Here is a 23,278-nt window from a genome sequence, read left to right on the forward strand (position 1 = left end):
ATTCAAACTAACTAACTCAACATTGATTTATTAATGTATGTATTTATTTATTTGACCGATTATATGTTCTTACTGCGATTTGTCAAAAGAAACAAACAAAACAACAACAACTTAATTTCAATTGTGTAAATGGTCCAGGAGAGCTAGTTTAGCTTTTTATATAACCTGTGCCTGCTGTTGGGCAGTGTAGTCTAAGAATTGTCAGACCTAGTTGTGTTTTAATCACAGTTTTAATCTGCCAAGTAATTTGCTATATGTCAGGTACATCTAATGAGAAAGAAGTATATAGATGCATCAAACTGAAATAATAAGGGGAAAAAAATTATAATTAAGAATTGGCTAATATAAGTTACTTTGACTTAAGGTCAGTTATCCTACGGGTTGCACTTGATGTCCAGCAGATGTCGTACACGATTCACGAGAAATCTGACTATGACATTGGTGTGTCAAGATCATCTTATTTTAATATTTGTATTCCTGCAGCTCCCTGTTGTTGTAATTGAGATTGAGTTTGGAAATTATTATTGTAGTATCTTTTTCTTTATTTATTTGATTGATTTATTTCTGCTGGTCTGAGAGACGATTCATTTTATCATCATGATTTATTGCTGTTATCCGGGTTATGTGGTGTCAGCAGCACACAAAGCTTTGGATGTGGTAGATCAAATAATTCATCGCGGGCTGTTGGTTTGCTGAGTTTAAAGTGGCCACAGAAAAAAACTTCCAGCTGAGATGTGCATCCAATGAGCGCGTCCAAAGACGGCCCCTTCCAAGAGAGATTGAATTTCCTTCTTTTTTTTTTCTTCTTTTACACATGACGAAAATGCATTAAGTCCACGGAAGGCAGCAGTCGGCTGAACTCACACAGGTGGGTGGAGGATGGGACTGGGTCATGACCAGGAGGAGTTTGCTCTGAGTGGACTTGTACGACCTGCATTGTTGTAGAATTCTTCGTGCATGCAGGATTATGCTCTTCATTCTGATCTGTGGCTGACATCGCATCCACTGAGTTTGCAGATTCAACAAAATTGTGATTTCTAAGTTGGTCATTGCATTTCTTACTGAATGCAAGCATCGTCATGTTTATCAGAACAACCTTTATCCTCCACTTTTTGGCCTCACTATCAAAACCTGTTCGTTGCATGGAAAGTGAACTTTGTTACCCTGTTATACTGGATAACCACAACCATGACAGGGGATTTGACAACACCGTGGATAGCCTTAATGGGAAATGTCTCCTAAATATACGAGCTTTCCAGCAGGAAATAGTGATCGATTTACAGCAAGACTCTCATTTCATCGCTCCATCAGTTTCTAACCAAGACGCGTTCTGGCTCTCCAGTCCAGATGTCTCCATTGACCTCAGCCGCTGTTTTTACGCCGGGTTTGTCAATGCTGACCGCTATTCTTACGCTGCCCTCAGCCTCTGTAAAGGCGTGCACGGTGCGTTTGGCTTCCAAGGATGGGAATATTTTATCAGCCCGCTGGAAAATGACACCAGAAGTGCAGAAGGTGCTCACATCATACGGCGCCGAGCCAGCAGCAACCTGAAGCTCAATTCAACCTCGAGGTGTGCAGTGGACAGCGACATAAGCCTTCAGGTTGCGCAAACGCTGGAGAAGTACAAACGACTAAAAGACGCATCAGACGTGACCGAGACGATGCTGAGGAGAATGGGGAGAAGCAAAAGGTTCGCCTCGGTGCCCAGGTACGTGGAGACGCTCGTAGTAGCGGACGAATCCATGGCGCAGTTCCACGGTGATGACTTAAAGCACTACCTCTTGACGCTGATGTCAGTAGCAGCGAGGCTCTACAAACACCCCAGTATCCTCAACTCCATCAACATAGTGGTTGTGAAGATCGTGGTTATATACGAAGAAGACAAAGGACCCAAGGTGACCGGGAACGCAGCCATGACGCTGCGAAACTTTTGCACCTGGCAAAAAAAGATGAACAAAAATAGCGACAAACATCCAGATTACTGGGACACAGCAATCCTCTTCACCCGACAGGTAAAAAGTGCTTTATTCAAAAACACAATGCAGGATATGAAGTGTCAGCAGAGGAGAGTGTGCCTTTTTACGCACAGAAATGCGTAAAGGATTCATTTTACAAATGTGCATTTATAAATCACAGAGGTAAACAATGGAGCTGGCAGGTTGATTTTGAAAGTTTCATTGGTGTATGTGTATGTAAGGAATTGCTTATATCTACAACACAGGAAACAGGACAGGCTCCTGCTGTGTCAATGAATTGGCTTGCCCTCACTCTCCACCTAGGGTGAACATCTAGCCCAACAATGGCATCACAGCTTTAACACTGACGCTTGCTCACAAAAGTTACATGAGCTGAACCCAAAAACAGTCTTCATTGCTCTTCATGGGTCCTAGCTTTATAGACTTGGAACTCATCTTCCAGTCCTGTCTGCACTCCTAAATATTTAGCAGATGACACAAGGTCAGAGATTAAGTCACGGCTCACATTCATTTGTCTGTCTATAACCCAATGGTCTGCCTTGCAGATTTTGGCCATTTGATTTAAATTTGACATTGACATAAAGTAGGTGAATTCATCCAGCATATACAAAGACAATGCACTGATATCGTTTATTCTGTAATCAAACAGTCAAGTGCAAATGTGCATACACTCCTGGGCATACAGCCACCAGAATGAACTAATTAAAGATAACATAATAGGGTGGTGATTTATCCTTGGCCTTTGTCAAAAACATGACATGATACATTATCATTAGAGCATGTACGTTTACCAAATATAATGGCCGTCAGTCCCCCCTGGGATTCACTAGTGAGACTTGTCTTGTTTCTCTCAGCCGTTCCAATCTCTCCTCCAGCTGTGGGTTTTCCACCCCTACCCACCACCTTTCCTGCTCCTCATTAAACAGGCCCCTGAGGGGAGACATGGTGGGAGTGAGGGAGAGGGGGGGGGGGGGGGGGGGTGGTGATGATGGAGGAGGAGGGAGGAGAAAGAGTGGAGGGGGTTCTGACATTAATGTCAAATATGTCCCATCCCTTCTTGTTTAATGCTCCAACTGCTCACTCCAAGTCTGAAACAAGATGCCCCACTGGCTCATTTCTGCCCAGCTGCAATAAGCTTTCACTGTTGACACACATACCTTTTATTTTTTCTTTCTGCTGTAAAGGTGCCGTAAACTCACAAGTCAATGCATTAAACTATGTAGCCAGTTGAAGTGACCATATTCGACCATACTGGACCTGCTTACAGACAGCTAGTAATGTTGCTGTAACTCGCCAGGCATCACTGCACAGTATTTAAGTTCATATTATATGAGATGAAATGCCTGTGCTAAGCCTTTATGAAGAGAGGTTTTACTTTAACTGGTGGAGCACATCAGAAGCAGCTGCACAGACCAGGAAAAGGCAAACAAAGAAAAAGTCTCGTCATTGGCCCAACCCCTCAAAAAACAAATTCCTTCTGATGGAATTTATTTCATACTGTGTGAAATTAAACAGAAGCAGATTAATATTATGTATGTTCACGGAGCCATAGAAGAGAGAGGACAAAAAAAAAGTAAATATTGAAGTTTTGTTTTGTAGTGCAATATTTGCCTCAAATCAAACCAAGCTGTTCAGTTACAAGAACCTAAAGTTTATGCCTGTAAGGACATTTAACTCCTACTTCAGTTTAGATAATATTCAATCAATAAATAGATTTTTTTTTGCTAACATTGTAGAATTTGCTCCACAAAGTAAATGTAAAGATGCCAGATCTTGTTTGTTATATACATTTTCATCAAATTGAACTCAGATCTCTGAACACAAGAGAATTTCCACTGACAATTAAATCAGTTAACATCAGAAAGTCCCAATTAATTCTCCGAATTTTTACTTGGTGATTCACAATTTGCCAATTTGGTCAGTGGCATTGTTTCGGCTTACCAAAGGTACCAGCCAACATTGTCTGCCGTTCACCAGCCAACTGTGATATTCATAGGTTTTATGAGGACCAACTCAGTGTTGTCCAGAGGCAACTGTGGTTGTCTTTAAACTTTGTTGCCAACATGATTGTTGTGTTAAGATTGTTGCAAGATAACCTGCTTCACAAAGTCACACAGTAAGTTCACTGTATGTAAACAGTTAGTTTCCAAAAGAGTAAATCCAACAGACTAATTTATATTGCCCTGGGAGAGAGGGGTGGTAGTGCTTTAGGTCTCAGCATGTTTGTCTTTCATGATGGATAATGGGTTGAGAAAGAAAAGAGTTCACCCACACGTCTGGATGTCTTTAACCCTCTCTGTGATGGTGCTGAGTCAGCCCTTTTTTTCCACCCCTCAGTCTTTAGTTTAAAAAGTGGTCGTGGTAATCTTGAGAGTTTTGAATACTGTATCCACAACACAGAATATAATAATGCTGATAGTAGAAAGTTTGAAAATTTGTTCACAGAAATAAAACAGGAACATTTCTTTGCTTGGTAACTTGCCATTTTTAAACTCTTCAAGTAGATAGATGACAGATGTGGGAAATAGGTCGTAGCAAAGAATAAACTCATTGACACTACCCTTTCTTCTTCTACCCTTACCCATCTTGAATATTCTTTCTGTATTTTTTCTTTTTATTTAATGGTCCACCTGTTGAGATCAAGTCTGCACACATAAATCCATCTAAGCTAAATTTACACTGGCCAACAATTGTGCTATTATGCTTTATTCAAGGAATTATTTGTCATTGCACTTGAGATCTTCACTTGGCACTGTGTTCTACGGGCACACTGAGTGCAGCAGAGGATTGTGGTGGCATTAAACCAGTGCTGTGCTTTATCTATCGTAGCTGCCCACCACCAGTTTGTTCAAATGCTCGGGAATGGTAGAGAACGTGCTGTTTAGGGAGCAGGCAGATGGGCGGTTCTCGATGGTGGTTACTCCTGAAGTTGTCCTGTGATTAAGAGCTTCAGCTCCAAATGGATACTCACTAAGATTGGATTTTAAATACCTTGTGGTGGAGAAATAGGTCGCCTGGAAACTCTGCTCTGGCATGGAAATGTTATGATTGGGGACAGTTACATTACCTCATAGAAGTAGATGTACTCTAAACACTGTTGCCCACGAAAACACTTAAAGAGTGGGTGGTAGAAAGCCTTGCTTAACACCGTTAAATCTTAAACCAATCTCTAGACAACAATTGCATGATGAGGTCTGACACAAACCCAATTTCTTGCAAAGTTACAAGAGTGTTTGGTTATTTCAAAGTTTGTGTGTTTTCCTGTGCTGTTTCATTTAGGTGACTTTGGCTTGGCTGGAAAAATGTTATGCTTTCTTAATATTTGAAATAAAATCCTATGACAGTAAGGTTGTTTACTGTTAGTCAGATTCTTTAATTAAATCTTATCAACCCGCACCCGCACAGTCCAGATGAGGCAGATGTGTTAATCTTATTCTGGTTCTTGCCCTTGTAGTTTTGGCTTTTTCACTGATACAAATAAAATTCAACACACCACTTTAACTGCTGAGGTCTGGCACCAAGGTGACATCACAATAAAGAAGTCAGACAGGGGCAACAAACGGTCTCACCATTATAAAGTTTTCAAACAAACTCCCACCCAAGCCACATGTTTCTGTGAGAGAAACAAAGCCCTATGGTAAAATTCTTATTATTATAACCGTCCACTGTACTTGCTGTAGTTATGCTCACACATTTTGCTGCAATTCTTTATACACTTGTCTGAAAAGCTCGTTTTAATCCTTAACTTAATAAAGTGGTTTTGAATAAATCAAACTTGAGCTTTGTTCTAGAAATGACACTGTTTTTACATCACAGAAAATAACCAAGGGAGGGCAGAAGCCCAATCATCTCACTGTATTTCTATAACAAATAGAAAAGGCCAACTCTCCAAAAAATTAAGGCTCTTGTGTGAGAGTGAGATGTATTGAAGTCCTATGTCCTGCTAACCACAGAATGTGCTAATATAAATTCTGTTTTTTATGTCCAGGACCTGTGTGGAGCCTCCACATGTGACACTCTTGGCATGGCAGATGTTGGCACCATGTGTGACCCAAAGAGGAGCTGCTCTGTGATTGAAGACGATGGCCTGCCTTCGGCCTTCACCACCGCCCATGAGCTTGGTGAGCTCTGCGAGTACCACTCTTCATTGAATACACATCAGAGCAGCAGTGTTTCCCATTAAATGAATGCATATGCACAAGCACCAGTAAACAAATTTGTGTATTGATGAAAGACATTCGGGGCAGCATAGTGGTCAGCAACATGGCTGCATAATAATGAAGCCGTGGGTTCTGTTCCTGTTCTGTGCCGAGTTTGTGTGTTCTCCACGTGCCTGTGTGGGTTTCTTCTTGTTTGGGTTAATTGGTGGCTCTAAATTTTCCGTAGGTCTGAGTGTGAGTGGTTGTCGGTCTCTGTCTGTCTGTGTGTTGGCCCTGTGATAGACTGGTGACCTATCCAGGGTGTACCTGGCCCTCACCCAATCTGACCAGGGATTGGCTCAGGCAGGTCCTGCGACCCGGATATGGATAAGCGGTAGAAGATGAATGAGGGAAAGACATTTGAAATGTCTGCCTTCTTCTCTGTACAGGACATGTATTTAACATGCCACACGATAACGTGAGGGCCTGTGAGGACGTGTTTGGAAAAATGCAGGACAACCACATGATGTCCCCTACGCTTATTCAGATCAACCGTACCAGTCCTTGGTCTCCCTGCAGTGCGGCCATCATCACTGAATTTCTGGATAGCGGGCATGGTAAGTTTCCAACACCCTGACGTATGTATTTGAGTGTAAAAAGCCTCACGGTGTGTTTAAAGAAATGTGAGGCTGATGTCAAGACGGGCACAACAAATACACATCTCTCTCAGAGCCTTACTGATTAAAAACATGTAACTAGATGTGGCTCACCAGGACAGCACAGTTGTTTGCCATTGCATCAATATAGTGTACAGTACAGCTTCCAAGCTGCTGCTGAAGAGGCTCTAATTTATACATTTCAAAGTTTTCCTGGGATACTATCCTCCAACTACATTCATCTGACATAAATACAAGTGAAAGCATGAATGAATTTCATTATCCTGCAATCCTTTAAAACGTGATATCTGAACGTGAACGTGATATAGTTGCATGTTCATAGAAACTACTAGAAAAAGCCCAAAAGAAATTCATTGGGTTTCAGAGTGTTTGCCAAACAGCCTATACCGCAGAACTTGGCTTCGAAGCAATGCTAACTCTTTTATTTTAAAACTGCCCCCACATCTGTCCCAAATTAGAGGGTTTGTTCTGGGGAGAGTCACCACAGTGGTTTGGACAGCGAGGTGTATCTGCCCAGAGTTTCCCATGCAGGTTTAGTCCAAATAGACAAACTTTTTTGTTTCTCTTTGTGTCCATTTGAGACATGGTCTGAGAACAAAAGAATACAAACAGCTCCAGAGTGAGACACAGAAGAATTTTTTTTTTTTTACTTGACGGTGATTTCTAACAGCGTTTCTCGTGGCTTTCTGTCATAAATCATTACATCAAAAAGCAGTAGAGCCCTCCCCCCCCCAAAAAAAAAACAAGTTGCCACATGTTTGAGCCAGTGTTAATGTAGTAATGTGGCCAGATTTATTTGTAACCTGTGCATTTATCCACAAACACACATACAATACTCTTTTGTTTTCCATGATTGCTCTTTGGCGAGAGAGAGAATAGGAAGGAAGAGGAGACGAGAGGCTCATTCAGTGTAGAGTGACTTGTTTATATAATATTGTACTATCAGTTAATCAGTGTGTATCTCTGTCTAATTTGCTTTGAAATGAGAAGAAACAAATTCACCACAGCATGAATGGCATAATAAATTGTTTAAATGGAGAGGACCTAGTTTCCCTCAGTTTATTTTTATTTCTCTTGAATGTGAAAATTCCCCATAAGGGTGAGAAGCTGTGTGTCTTTCTGGAGGTTTATTCCAGGAAAACGTCTTATCCACTGACGCTGGTTCTTCAAGTGTTCAAGCACATGCTCGTCAAATTCTTTCTCCATCCTCCTCTTACAATCTTGTTCCTGGAAAGCCTTTCTCCTGTCTTTTTTTTTTCTTTTCGGTTTTGCCTTTCACCTTTGCACACCTTGTTAGCAGGATTAAATTTTTTTGTAGAGATTAATGGTAAAATTTCTAATCTAAAAATGTGATATTATTCTAGTACAACTATATTCCTACAATTCATGCAATGGGGCTTTTTAAGGAGAGCATTAGGGCGAGATAGGAGTGGGGGTGGCTGTGCAATGGTGCATGTTTGTGTGTATGTCCGTATGTGGTATGTAGCTTCAAGCTGCACTTTCACCTCAAAGATCCCAAATCACATCGGCCATAGCTGCTTACCGCCCCCAGCTCCCAGTCCCTCCCACACTCGTGCATTTCATGAAAAGAATAATGGGAAAACAGATTTATAAGTACAAAAGGCATTATTTTCCATGATTTTGACGTTGTATGTTGGAGAAATGTTGGAACTTAAACCTTGTAATAAATGGGTGCAAACCTTTGCAGCTGGTAGCTAAAAGCAATAAAATGGGGAATGACAGCTTGTATATGTTCTCTGTATGCGTTTCTTAATGACTCTCCCTCTTCTAGGGGAATGTTTGCTCGACCAGCCTCAGAAACCACTCGTCCTCCCTGACTTGCAGCCAGGAACATCCTATGTCCTTGAACGACAGTGTGAGCTTGCGTTCGGGGAAGGATCCAAGCCCTGTCCCTTCATGCAACCACCATGCGGTCGTCTGTGGTGCACAGGAAAGTCTAATGGGCATTTGGTGTGCATGACTCGACACTTTCCCTGGGCAGATGGCACCCACTGTGGTGACGGGCAGGTGTGCGACCGAGGCGTCTGTTCTGACAAACAGGTCCAGAATGTGAAGGTCAGATTCACATACTCCGTTGTTGATATCAACGTATACGTAGACAGGGATGTAATTAGGATGGCAATAGTTGCTATAGCTGCTGTTTGTATATTTCCAGGTGGATGGCCGCTGGGGTAAGTGGGGCATGTTCGGTTCCTGCTCTCGCACATGCGGAGGCGGTGTCCAACTATCTAAAAGGGAGTGTAACAACCCAGTTCCGTCAAATGGGGGTAAATACTGCCAAGGGGTTCGGGTCAAATACCGCTCTTGCAACCTGAACCACTGCCCTGATACAGGTACAAGTCGCTCAAAACAGACAAATATGTCCAATGACTTTTTTTCCCCCTGAGCATTTGCACCTCTCACCTTTTGTACTCTCTGTTCCTCTCCTCTGTATAGGTAAGACGTATCGTGACGAGCAGTGCGAGACCAGTGGCCGGCAGTTCAACAGCAACCGTATTGCCCCCTCTGTGGTCTGGGTGCCAAAGTACTCCGGGGTCTCCCCTGATGACAGGTGTAAACTCATCTGTAGGGCTAATGGCACCGGTTACTTCTATGTCCTGGCACCCAAGGTACACAGGTTCACTCCGCTTTGCTAAACCTAAATCTAAAAATCATTCAAGTAATGGTAAAACAAAAAGTCCATGTTGGAGACCTTGAATGTATGTCAGCCAGCTGCGTCTGCTCAAAGGGCGAGGGCAGGAATGAAGGAGAGGAAGAGGACAATTTATGTGTTTCAGATAGTAGGGTGTGGCGTGAGCTTCAGCAGCAGTTAGGCAGCGTTCACACTTCACTCCATCATACCGGCTGAAGAGAGCTAGATAAGAGCACTCAGGGGACACGTCGCTCTGAATCACTGAGCAGCTGGATGTTTTAACAATGGAACTAGGACGCTTTGAATAAAGCTGGGTTAACAGTGCTTTGTGTTTCACTGCTTTTAAAACTTGAGCAGGTGTTTGGTTGATTTGGTGTTACATTAAAGTTTTGACACATTTTAGGATTAAAAATGGCTGAGTCAGAGTGCATGCAACCACATTAAGTAAAATAATGAGTCGCACAGGTTATCTGTGAGGCTGATGTGGTTGACGACCACATTTATTTTGAATGCTTGCCTATTGTTTTAGAAAAAGCGATGGTGGATATCAAAACTGGTTAAAGCATCAAAGAGCACATTAAAATAGAAACATACTATACAACAAGAAATTTCTGCACTTAATGTTTATATGCAGGCACATCAATTACTACTTAGAATTTTAATAACAACAAATAAAGATATAAAGCAAAATCAGCTCACAGGGATTGTTATATTAAGGAGAAAATGTGTCTTGCACTGTGTTGGGTGATCTATTGTGTCTGCTCCTTGTGACTTCAGATTGTTGCTTTCTGTGCTGTGTGCTAAACACTTTTTAATAACTGTGTTTGTACGATCCAGGTTGTTGATGGGACCCCGTGCTCCCCGGACTCCACAGGAACATGTGTCCAAGGAAGGTGCATCAAGGCTGGTTGTGATGGAAAAATTGGCTCCACTAAGAAGTTTGATAAGTGTGGAATCTGTGGAGGTGATAACAAGGGCTGCAAAAAGGTGTCAGGACTCTTCACAAAGCCTGTGTGAGTACAAGCCACAACATCAGAGCAGAGGATAGCTGTTACAGAATACTGTTTGCATCACTTTTTCCTTTTCCTTACATAACCATCTTAGGAATATCAGCACTCACATGTTCTCATTGCCTGAAATATGTTTTGGCATGCAGGCATGGATACAACTTTGTGGTCATGTTGCCAGTGGGTGCAGCCAACGTAGACATCCGTCAGCGAGGCTACAAGGGAATGATAAGTGACGACAACTATTTGGCGGTGAAGAACTACGAGGGCCATTACCTACTCAATGGGAACTACATTGTATCTGCTGGGGAGAGGGACATCATTGTAAAGAACAGCCTGCTGCGTTACAGTGGCACAGCCGGCCTTTCTGAGACGCTGCAGGCTGTCAAACCTTTGGGAGAAGCCCTGACAGTAGAGGTGCTATGTGCAGGCAAGATGACACCTCCTCGAATCCGTTACTCATTCTACCTCGCCCGTCAGACCAAGGAGGACAAGACTACGAAGAAGGAGGGGCGTATAAACTCCCACAACAGTGTCCTGGCTGAGGATAGTGTCAAGGAGCAGGGAGGGGACACTCTGAAGAAGTCTTACAGCAAGGAGGATCCCACTATTGCGAAATGGATATCCTCAGCCTGGGACAAGTGCTCAGTGACTTGCGGTAGTGGTCTTCAGAGAAGGTTGGTGCAATGTCTGAGACTGGATGGGAAGCCTGGGTTGGACTGTAATTCCTCACAAAGACCCCCTGCCACTAGGGTTTGTGGAGATGCATGTCCCGAGTGGTACATTGGGCAGTGGTCACCTTGCTCAAGAACCTGTGGGAAGGGCTTCAAGAGACGCCCATTGCACTGCAGAACCCAACCTGGGGATCTGCTCCCAAGGGACCACTGCGCTGGCTTACGTAAACCACAGGAGCTGGACTTCTGTAACCTAAGGCCTTGCTAGTGACAAAAACCAATTAACTAAAAATATTGGTCAGAATTTTAATCCACACACACACACACACACACGCACACACACAAACACACCATGTCTGTCAGGTGCAGATTTTTCCACCTGCCTCATGGGACTGTTGGAAGATGATGGACACTTGTTTGGAAAAACAACGAGAATATTGGAAGCCGCAGGATAAATGCTGGAAGATATTTTTCACTGCAATCACTCTGAGTTCAGTGGACATTCACAGGACATTATCCAAGTCCCACTATGACAAAACAACATCACACAAGGTCAAATAAGATTTAATGGAATCTCCTGTACTGTACAAATAATCAATCTAATTTACCTTATGAATGAAGTTCCCATTTTATGCCATAATATTTTGGTTAGGGTTTAAAGTTTTAGTTGGATCTTGCAAATATTGAAGTGAAAAAATTACACTCCTTTCATCTCCATCTGCACAAGGACTGACACATACAACTTTCCACGAACTGGACTAAAATCTGATGCCCATGTACTGCACACTACTCAATACTCACAAGAACATTTTGTGTTTTACTGGCTAGCTTTTTTTTTTTTTAATGCAGAGACCTTTTGAGACTTGGGAATAGATTAAATGAAATAAATGAAACAGATTTAAAGTTGTATGATAGTTAGGTTGACATACTTGTCAACTGACAGAGCAAATAATAGATTTTCATAATAACAACTTTATCATGTTTAGCAAAAAACAAATAAGACAAAATTACTTTCACAGATAGAATAAGCATCTTTTCATCTTCACAGCACCCGCCTTCAAAACTAAGGAGTAAAATCACCTTGTAGTTGTTGATTTTCTGCAGACCTCATTCAGCACCAGTCATGGAAACAGTTTAAACTAGAATATGAAGTCACACTGCTGACTTTCATGACAGATCAAACCAAACAGAGCAAGACAGGAAACAATGAGCAGTGGTTTGCTTTCTGCTAGTTGGTGTGGCCACTAGCTCTGTGATTTCATCAGGCCGCACCAAATGTTGTACTGCTCATTTCAGATATGGATTTAGCCGGATATCTCACATACACAAACACAAATATTGTGCGTTTGTTTCCTCCCTTCTGTGTTCAAAGTATTTGATCACTTCATTCATTCAGCCGTGACACTCCTCAGTGTTCAGTCAGATGTGAAGCCTGTTATGTAATGCACATCTGGCACATTTATCACCAATAATTTATTATCGTTTAAACAATAAAGGAGAGAAGGGAAGAAAAACTGGCAAACCCTCTGTTATACTGTACAGAACATGTTTGCCTGGATCTCCTTGTTCATAGATCCACAGCCTGAGCCAAGATGTTATACACACTCGATGAAATCCTGTAATCCATTATATTATTGTTTTGTTTCTTACGGCGCCACATTGTCCAGTCTGACACCTACCTGCAGGATGGATATTCTGTTAGTTGGATTACTATTTTTATTTTTATCAGCTTTTGCATTTTGTACAGCAAAAGAAACCAATGACCTACATGGGCTGTATTGTATACTATGTATACATCTATTCAGCTCTGTGAAAAAAAAATGTACATACTTTTTTTAATCTTTTCTTTTTTTTTTTTTTTTACACAGGCATTTGTATTTGTCTTTGACTTCAGAATATTTATTCCAAAAATAAAGAGACCCATGAACAGTTGTAACTGATACGGCATCTTTTTCAGCTTTCTACACTGTTAATTTATAAGAATCTATGGTAGAAATATGTCTTCAAAAATAACTGTGTGAACTTATTGTCCTGTCATCAGTCATGCTAAGCTGATGAGATAACAAGACTGAAAACTTACCGTGAGCAACCTTGTTAGTGCAGATAGCTTTGTTTTCCCTGTGTTGAATAAAATAGCTTACAATGGTGCTAGCCTGGTGAGCTAGTGTGTTAGAATGAAAACACAAAAAAAACATACACGTCAGCTAAAGTAATGCAGATATCTTTCCACACACACACACACACACACACACACACACATTAAAAAAGAAAAGACAGACAGACAGAGAAAGAAAAAATTAGTCAGGAAAGAGAGGAAACAGTTGCAGGATGAACTGTAAAGCATGTGGCAGTACATACAGCACGCACAAGTTCTGGGCTTCCTGTCTGTGACATACTGAAATTAATTACCAGCTCTCCGTTGGACAGCTCCAGTAAGTTCAGAGATGAGTTGGGTGGCCAGCATGCCTTGTAGCATTTCACTGTAGCTGATAAACTACTTTGCCATGCATTTGTTTCATGGTTAACATTTCAGACATGCAACTACAGATATTTTCCGCTGGTTGATGCGCACTCATTCTCCATGTCTGTGTCTATGAACACTAAGAATGCAGCTGTGTGGGTGAGAAGGTGGAAATTTTGAATTGTGCGATTTTGAGATGATGACTTGCGTATGTCTGAAGTGTTTGAGGAAAAAATGTCAGAGTCTAGCATGAGAGGTCTTGAGTCTGACATTTTATATGTCAAAGAAGGCAGAATAGCCTGACCTACATAAGAGCAAATAGACAAAAAAACTGGGGGAAAGCCAGTGGAAATATTTATTTGTTCCCTGAGTTGCCTTTTGCTTGGATTCATATCCATTTCAGGTTTGATGGCTTTAATTCAGCCAGACTCCTTATCAAAAAGAATGTTTGATTACAACAGCTTCTCTCAAATTTTTTATGTGGAAAAATAAATATCACACAAAGAGAGGCCCATGTTATATTTGAACATAATACTATTAGAATGATTGACCTCTAAAGCAGTGAGCACTTTAAATAATATACAGTTTCATTTCATATTTTCACAGAGGAAGACAGGTTTTCCAATGTGAATTCTAAAATTTCCGATAATGGACAATGACTCCATGCTTTATATACTTACTAAATGCATATTGGCTGCTGGGATCTATGGCCATGGCAGTAAGCCAGGTAAGAAAAAACGTAAACATAAAATACAGATATATACATATATCTGTATTTGAATAAAGATAATAGTGCTGCAGTGGCATTGCAGTGTTTTCACATATCCAGAGAAAACTTCTGAGTCAGATTTATACAGTCCTTGGGCAAAACATTCAACCACAAACTGCTGCTACTGTTTTGTACAGAACAACGCTTGCCAGTGAGCCAGCGGAGGCTTTCCTTCCTTTACTTCGGTTTCATTCTGCCAACAGTAGGTCCTGTTTCACTTACCACCATTGCAAGGTCTTGACATGGAGCCACCATTTTCACCGGCAGTTCATCACTGTCTTTCCTGTTTGAAAGGAATAATCCTAACCAATCATAACCCAAATTCTTTCGCTGCCTTTTTATAGAGCTCTACCAAGGAGAGACTCCTTACTCCGTATTACGAAAACCATTTGAAACTGGTGAAAAGCTGCAAGTTTCTGGAGGTAATTACAGAGAAGAGCCTAGCAGCAAATTTCAGCGTCTTGTGTCTGATGAACAGCAGATTGTTGTGTTTGCAGCTATTTGCTGAGTCAGATTGACGGCACACCACAGAGCATTTTAAGGGTTTTAAGACGTTCTCAAAGAAGTGCTTTGTACACAATCCATGAAGTCCTGAATAAGTACATAGAAAGGCCTGATGAGCAGCCTCATTAGTGTGTATCTCTGAGGAGGTCTGCTGAGTGCAGCAGGAATCTGTCGACAAACAATAGTGCTGACAAATCTGCAGCTGACCTCTAGTCATGGAAAACTTTTCTAATGATTAAGCTTTATGTGGCTGAGCTGAAATGCATGCCATTTTTTGACACAGATTGGCTGTGGGCTTGTGGCTTCTTAAGCCACTAAACATTAAAAACAAGCCAAAAGCAATTATCCTATAACAGCATTACTTGGTGCTTTGTGCTTTGCAACATTTATTTAATTTTAAAAGGCAACTCTTTTTCTAGATTTTTGCCCCAGGTCCATGCTAACGTGCAGCTTTTTAGCCATCCACATTAATAAGCTATTTTAAAATGAAACCAGTTTACACACCTACACACACATTCATGTACACTGGGCATGTGCAGGCCGGTGTAAACAGGCAGCAGATATTTTACTCTGCAATATATTAGTCACACGAAAGTCTACAAACAGAAGGGGAACACTAAAGGCAGTTTTAGTGTTAAAGTACCAAATTTAACTGCACTACAGTTAACAGCAAAAGCATAAAAATCAGTAGCACTTGCAACTCATTACTCATGTTGCTTTTATCACTAATAGTTGAGGCAGATCTAACAAAAGTAAACTGTTGAACATTTCTTAGAAATTACACTTGTTCATCCTGGATGAAAAAATAATGCCACTGCCTACATACCGAAAATGCAGTTACTGACAGCGAATTGTCGTACAAAGACAGGAGGCAACAGTCTTTGGTGCTGTGCAACGTCAACAACACTTTATACTGTTCAGGAGAGTCTGATAGCTGTCTGGTAACCACTCCCAACCAAGAAACTGTCTTTGTGTGAAAATTTGTAGCCTAAATATTGTTCAACTAAACAAATTTAACATCATGTGGAAACAGCAGGAAAACGTTCTCATTCTTTAGTTGAAACAAAACTACAGCAAGCACTGTCTCAGTGTAATTACAGCACTGCTGCTCAGTTCCAAGACAAACTAAGATAGTTTTATCACCTGTCAATTTAACAATCACCTTTGACTTTGCTTGAGGGAAACATGTACCAGGATAAATGGGACAGAGAAAATCCCACAAATATAGCAAATTTTGCCAAAAAGTTATGTTTACAGTGGAATATTATTTGGCTCAATCTGATGTCTGGTTTCTTGAATAAAAAAAAAAGAAATGTAAAGTAAAATTGATAAGAAAGGACACAAAGCAGTTGGACACATATTTTGGAGATCTGATGAGATAAACCCCTGACTTTGGTGTGAGTCTGTTTGTGAAGCATGTCTGTGTGTGACAGGGTCACTGAGAACCCCCAGGACAGAGCTTAATATTTACAAAATCTGCATTTAGCAGATTTAGGGTTAGCTTGAATTTGGACCCAAAACGGAGAACACAGACAATCAGGCAGTTAAGCACTTCAAAGGCATTGTTATCATTAACTGTGGATACGTTATTTGAACGCGGCTGAGGGGGTCAGGTATGTTGAAACAGAGCTGGCTGCAGATGTGGAAGGACACAGGAAAGACTGGACAGCGATAAACAATCAGGTGAAGATAATGCTATTTCATGATGTCACATAACACTTTTTTTGCTCTTGTGTTGAAGTTAAATACTATGTGCTTAACTATACAGTTTTTGGCATTCAGATCTAATCTTCTATGTTCAAACGCAGCATGCAAGTACTCCAGTGCAGCCAACTGTTTCAGTGCAGATGTATGAGAAACAATTTAATGTTTCATTTCAGTTTCTCATCCAGGGACACGACATGAGACCAAAATCTGGGGTTTCATATTCCTTCAACTCTAATCAAGAGGTTTTTTAAGGTCCCAGAAAGAAGAAAGATCTTAAGTAGAGCCATGTGTGTCTTTATGAGAAGGGATACGCTAAGTATTCCAAAATGGGGGGCTTGTTTTAGAGGTCTGACATTTATTATTCACACTATAATTTGGATCACAAAGACAAACCCAGGCAAATGAAAAACATGGCACCAATCACAGAGCTGTGATCAAAGTTACAGAGAGTATACAGAACAGTGAATGAGCAGGACACAAGCTGGCTCCTTCGGCTCCTCATAATCTTACTCATGAAAGTTTTGGGTGGTCTGGCTTCTTCAGATCCTTTGTTTGACCTGAACTCAGTGAAAGTTTCACTTGCCAGTAACAGGGACAAGAATAGGCAAGTTTGAGCTGGGCTAAAACTGGACTGTAACCAAGAGTTACACTTTTTGCAAAAGGAATGGGAGCTGTGATTAATGTCATCTGATTTTAAGACTATTAACTGTGGGAATACATCTAATGAGAAAGAAAGTATTACATATGCATATGGGAGCATATTTACAATATGTATATAGATGTATATGTTGAACAATGCAGACCAAACTCTATGACTTTCTGCAAAGCTGCTGTAAGGTTCTGGCCCACTGCGTCTCCTGATTTCAACAGGGAACACTAATGATGCTAACTATCCATTTTAGGGAAAGAAAATGGCACGCGTTTTTCTTATAATGTGACAGGTTCCTGGAAGAGAGAAATAATTTGTTGAATTTGAAATCGTCAAGTTATGCCTAACTTTGGCCCCAAAGAGAAGTGAAGTCCTGCTGCCTGTGGTTAGTATGTGTTTGGATTTTTCTGGCCCCTGCCAGTCACCAAAGATTGAATTAATTTCTCTTTGGCGGAGCTTCTCAAACAGAGAAGCAAGAAGATGAAGTCATATGATGATGCTATAAACCTATAAAGCAGAGTGTTTAACAGGAGCAAAGGCACTTTATTCTACTGTCAACTGGACTGAAATCCAAACTACAATGTGGTACTTTAGAATTTATATGGACAAAGCTAAAGTCCTGAATCCATAAATGAACAGTTGAGAGCTTTAATTGAAATCATGATTTATGAACACAAGGAATCCATCCAAACACGCTGTGGGTAAAACACCTTAAAGGTGTTTGGAAAAGAGTTCCGCAGCATATGTCAGTGTGTGCAGATTTAAAATCTTGCTGTGTTAATGAGGTAATAGAAAATTTGATTCTGAATGGTTTTGACAACCTGATATGTCATCATAAAACTTTTGGTTTGCTCCTTTAAATTGAAAAATTTCTCTTTAACCCATACAAGTAAAATGTGAAAGTGGACCTGGCAAGAATAACAAAACGCAGAAAAACAAACAGCAAGAAAAGAGAGAAAGTAGATAAATGTTTCAAGCAGCAGAGCTTTAGCTTCCTCTTGGCTCCTAAATGTCATCATGGGGTGAATTGGAGTCAAGTCATTAATCGTGGTTGGGGATAAATAGCAAATGTTTCTATGGTCCTCTCTCATGTTTTGCCAAAATGTACGGCAAGCATCATCATGTTTCCAACCTCATTATAATCAGATTAAGTTCTTCTTTCTTTTTTTAGTTTTTGCCTTTTAAAAGTTTAAATCAATAGCAATATAAAGAGCACAAAACAAAACTTCTTCTTATGCTTCTTATCAAGCAGTACCATAAGTATTTGCAAAGAAATTTTGGTAATAAGATGGTTTGCCTGTTGCAAATGCACATTGACTTCTGGAAAAATGGAAATCATACTCCAGGTTTGATAGATTTTTCTGAGGTGCACTTTGAGTTTTCTGGCACTTTTGCAGCACTTCAGTCTGAATCTCATTTATCAAACAAGCTTCAGATTATCATTGTCCAGCTGTGAAACTTAAAGATCGACATGAGTAATGATTGAAATTATGATGATGAATAATGTCTACTTTCCTTTCAAAGGTTCCTATTTTACTAAAGGGTACCAACAACTGTGTGGTGGCAGAGTGCCAGATGGCTCAGGGGCAGAATAAAATCAACCTGTAAATGCTCATTTCCAGGAGGACAGAGAGGAAGGTGTGGACAGGTTTTACAAGGACACATAATATTTCATGCTCTGAATGCCTATGTGACACATTAAAAGAAACCTAATTTAACTCTTTACATATGACATGTGTTTAACAAACAAAATGACACTGATAAATGATGAATTTTGGGTTCCAGGGCAAAACTATGATGATAACTTAGAGCATAAAACGTGTGTGTGTCATGGTACATCTATTAAATTATTACTACAGTACGTCTCCAAGGGTGGTCAGAGAAGGGTGGAGATACTCTTTGAAATCCAGGGAGAACCTGAAGTCAAGTGATAAAATAAGAGGTGGCTCTCAGTTTTGGACCTGAGACAGAAGAGACTGAAGAGAGCCCTTATACTGAAGACCATGACATGATGATGACATTGGATGAATTGTCAGGTGATTGCAAACTGATTACAGTTAATGGGAACATGAATGTCTCAACCTAATTTCATCCCAATCCATAGTCACACAGAAAGTCGACGAGCCATTGATGTCATTGGGATCCATCATCTGAGGCAAATGGGTGACATTTTAAACCATCAAAAAGTTAGTCTGGACTGAAATGGGGGACGGACAGAGAGTCAGCATCTTACACAGGTTAATAAAGTCCCATCTGCGACTAATAACTTATTGTACTTATACAAGGATGGGAAACACATTGGTAATAAAGTCGGATTCCCACAGGCATTACAGTTTTAAAGTATGCACTATAAAGTGAATGTTTCCACTGTAATTATTGAGTTTTTCAAACCAAAACACTAAAATCACACTGACTTACTCCTTGGAGGCATCAATACTTATATTTACTCATACTTATACTTACGGTTAAAGAAAAACAAAACAGAATAAAGCACAGAATGGCTAGGATAGCCTGTCTTTTATTGTCTTTCCTGCACAATTCATTTGAAAAAGTACAAAGAACAGTTACTGCCACCTTAAAGAAAGCCTTTGGATTTTCAAAACAATCGTGGCTTTTAAAAATAATTTTATTTGTAGTTTTTAAAGAGACCGTGGGACTCAGGAACTTCGTGCTTGTTAGTTTTGTGCATTTGTGGCGAGTGAGTAAATAAAGCATTGATATATTAACCCTATCTAACCCAGTGTTCAACCTGCAGGATTCTCTCACCATAAAACTAAATCAATAAAAATATATTGTCTGTGGAGCTGTGTGTGTAAAAAGGTTAACAAGCTTGCAAAGCAAACCAATGTTGCCATCCAAGTGAAACCAAATAATTGAGTCTTTATGGTGCATATACCATGTTTGTGCAAGTTGTTGTTGTTCGCCTTGGGTCTGTCACATTTCCTGTCTTACTGCAGTGCCGTGCCAAATAATCAAGCAGATAATTGGCGAGAAAAGAATTGAAAAAATTCCAATTTTGTGTGTGAGTGCTGATGTTTGGTCGCTTTTTTTTTTTTTTTTTTTTTGGTGCAGTAAAACTTCCTTTGATTTACAGGAAGCTGAGAGAAGCAGGAGCCTGAAACAAATTACAGGTCAGGTATAATTATGAAGAAGTGTAGTTATGTGGCAAATTATTGTCTCAAAAATAATAGATCAAACATAAAAAAAGCAAGGGTAAAATATACTAGTCAGGTCAAAGAAATTCAAATTAAATGGAAGCATATTGCAGAGGAAGAGCTAGGTATAAACGGCCAGGGTTGAATTACAAACTCAGAGGGAATACAGTGGTGGCTTAGCCAGAAAAATAACCCCAAATTTAAACTGGATACCATTAATCCAATACTTCACAGTCAGAACAACAGTGGTGAGTCACAGTCACGTTAACGATGAGGTTATGCTGTGCAATGTTTTCAAGAAGTCAAAAAGAAATGCACGACTGAATACAGGTCCAAACATTAAATATTCTGAGAGCATTGTTCAAAGGTCTGCGATGAATAGAGTCTGAGCTGCAGCACAAAACAATCAGATCACATAAGTGATCTTCCCCCATGTTTTATTGATGTTGCACACTTAAAATTATAATTGAAAGAAATAAAGAGCTTTTGGGGTTTTTCACATTTAGCGATAAAATAAGAGTAAATTAATGATTTATTGAGCCATAAAGTATGTTGCTCAGTATGATACATGAAAAGAACTGGTTGTTGAACGTGCCACATAATGAGATTTTGAGTAAAAGCTTTTCTACAATTCACATGTTTTTATGTCATAAAATTGAAATCCTAAAAACACATGGCAGCCATTTATAACATGGTAAATTATTAAAAAGTAGGAGGTTGAAACATGCAAACACGACAACAGCAGCAGCACAGATCTTCATGCTAAATGCTTTCATTGACATGCTAACATGCTATCGCAGCAGTAATATTGCTTAGCAGAAATGCAGTTTGCTGTGTTCACCTTAGTAGATGGTGGTAACGTGCTAGATTGAGGGATAACCAAAGTCATTAGGATTCATCCTCTATGGGAACATGAATCTGTATAAAATGTCATGGCAGTCCATCAGTGCAGACAAAGCCTGGCCGGAGCTATTTTGGCCAATCCATTTTATACCGCTTTTCCATTTCCAGGCCGTGCTGGAGCCAATCCCAGCCAACATTCTGGGTGAGGGGTGGGGTACACCCTGTACAGGTCACCAGTCTGTCCCAGGGCCAACACACAAAGACAAACAACTTAACATCACCAGTTAACCCAAACATGATGTCTTTGGACTGTGGAAGGAAACCCCCACAGAAAGGACCCAGGCCGGGAATCGAACTTTCTTTTTGTGGCAGTGACTGTGCTAACCACTATGCCGCTGTGCTGCCCTCAAACATTTTAAAAACCACATTTCATATTCTATTTGATAGGACAGTCCAATATTATGCATTTGAAGTACCAGAAACATTTGTTTCAATTTATAGCAGTAAAATAATAAAATATTTAGAGAAAGACAAATATTCAAGCTTTCTACTTCTGTTCTTCTTCTTCTTCTTCTCTCTATCCTCAGTACTTAATGCTTTGTGTCTGGCATTTGTTATTGTCCTTGGGTCACATACTTACTTTTGCTGCTGAAAACACTTCATTTTGTTCTCAGAGAACATACTTGAAAGAAGTTCCTGGCTCCCACAAATCATCTCTGGTGACTCACTTGTGAAAGTGTCCACATCTATACATAGGACAGCAGTGAAAACAAAGTCTGTGCTACATATGGGCCATTTCTTTGCCTGCTCTTTCATAAGAATGTTTTTGAACTTTCAAGGCCTTTTTAATTCATAACATTGGGTGAGACACACATAGTATCAGATAAAGTTGCTAAAACTGTCCTATTTCTCGTAGAAGGACAACTGAAGGTCCTGGTTTACAATGTAATTGTGTGGAATACTATGCAGGATCTTAAATCTGCACAACAAAGAGCCAAATTACTGCTATTATGGCTTTGTGTAAAAACAGTTCAATGAAAACAGATGGAGAGCTACATCTGATTCAACATGCTGCCTGTGTATTTTGACCCATTTTAATTCAGTTACTCATATTTGCACAATAATGATCAATTGCTAACATGTGTATGTATTCAGCCTCATCAGCAACCATGTACTTGATTTAAGCAATCTTTATTATTACTTAACATCTACAATGATTTATCTCAACTTTCAAATTACATGTTGAAATGCTTGGTCAGTGTTTTCTTAAGATATTTTTTTTTATATAAATATATATATATTTTAACAATATGTAATACTTATTCTACACCTACACGGATGCAGCAGCACTTTTTCTGTGTTTCAGAAACACCTTCAACGCAGCCCAGAAAAACATTAAGATTCAGCAGGACCAAGCAACATTTCTCACGTCGTACATCACTGACGCAGAACAGAGCTCAGCTGTAGCGTGCCTTTCTGGGTTAGGTGGATAATATGGAGATAAAGCTGCATGGGAACGTGAAAAGAGATTGCATTGTCTTTCAGACTTTCATCCCTCAATTCCAAAGCCAGATCAAATTTGATGTGGTTGAATCTGTCTGTACAGAGTTTTAATGTGAACCGCTATCGGACCAAAGTATCAGACACATGTTCTGTTTTACTTTGAGAAATCTCCTGACCCAGGGGAGTCTGAACCTTTGTCTTTCTCTGCAGCAAGAAGTAAGCACATGGTCCAAAATGGGCTGCTTCACTCCTCAAAGTAGAGGGTGATTTCTGTTTATTATTCTAGTGGATTCCAGGGTGGCTTATAATGAAAAGATTACAGAAAAACTTATCTCATTCATATCACCTTATCTGAGTTGGCCACAGTAAAACATCCATTTCTTCACAGGGAATCAGATTTGAAGCCAAATACAGATTTCAAATGTAAAATATGAGAAATTGGGCAATATTTATGACTAAAGTAATATTGTGTATGAGTGTCTATGGAACCTTCCCAGCCACATTTAAAAATTATTTTGGCCACACTAGGGTTTGGAGCTTTGCCTCGGCTGGCAAGTGTCT

General features: G+C 40.1%; 2 protein-coding genes across 3 annotated transcripts in view; one reads left to right on the top strand and one right to left on the bottom strand.

Annotated features, from left to right (window-relative positions):
* stk36 (serine/threonine kinase 36 (fused homolog, Drosophila)) overlaps positions 1-23,278 on the bottom strand; it is a 35,457-nt gene that overhangs the window by 7,264 nt on the left and 4,915 nt on the right. The gene's annotated exons all lie outside the window — the stretch shown is intronic.
* Positions 939-12,982, top strand: LOC115054411 (A disintegrin and metalloproteinase with thrombospondin motifs 15-like). 2 transcript variants are annotated; one of them, XM_029519647.1, is made up of 8 exons: positions 939-2,012; positions 5,965-6,097; positions 6,565-6,732; positions 8,585-8,868; positions 8,969-9,152; positions 9,250-9,422; positions 10,283-10,458; positions 10,602-12,982. In XM_029519647.1, the coding sequence occupies exons 1-8, from the start codon at positions 1,080-1,082 to the stop codon at positions 11,392-11,394; spliced, it is 2,844 nt and encodes a 947-aa protein (XP_029375507.1). In that variant the 5' UTR covers positions 939-1,079; the 3' UTR covers positions 11,395-12,982. The 2 variants fall into 2 exon arrangements, with proteins under 2 accessions (XP_029375507.1, XP_029375506.1); XM_029519646.1 differs by having other exon boundaries at positions 8,969-9,146.

Source organism: Echeneis naucrates, chromosome 14, assembly GCF_900963305.1.
Source record: "Echeneis naucrates chromosome 14, fEcheNa1.1, whole genome shotgun sequence".
NCBI lineage: Eukaryota > Metazoa > Chordata > Actinopteri > Carangiformes > Echeneidae > Echeneis > Echeneis naucrates.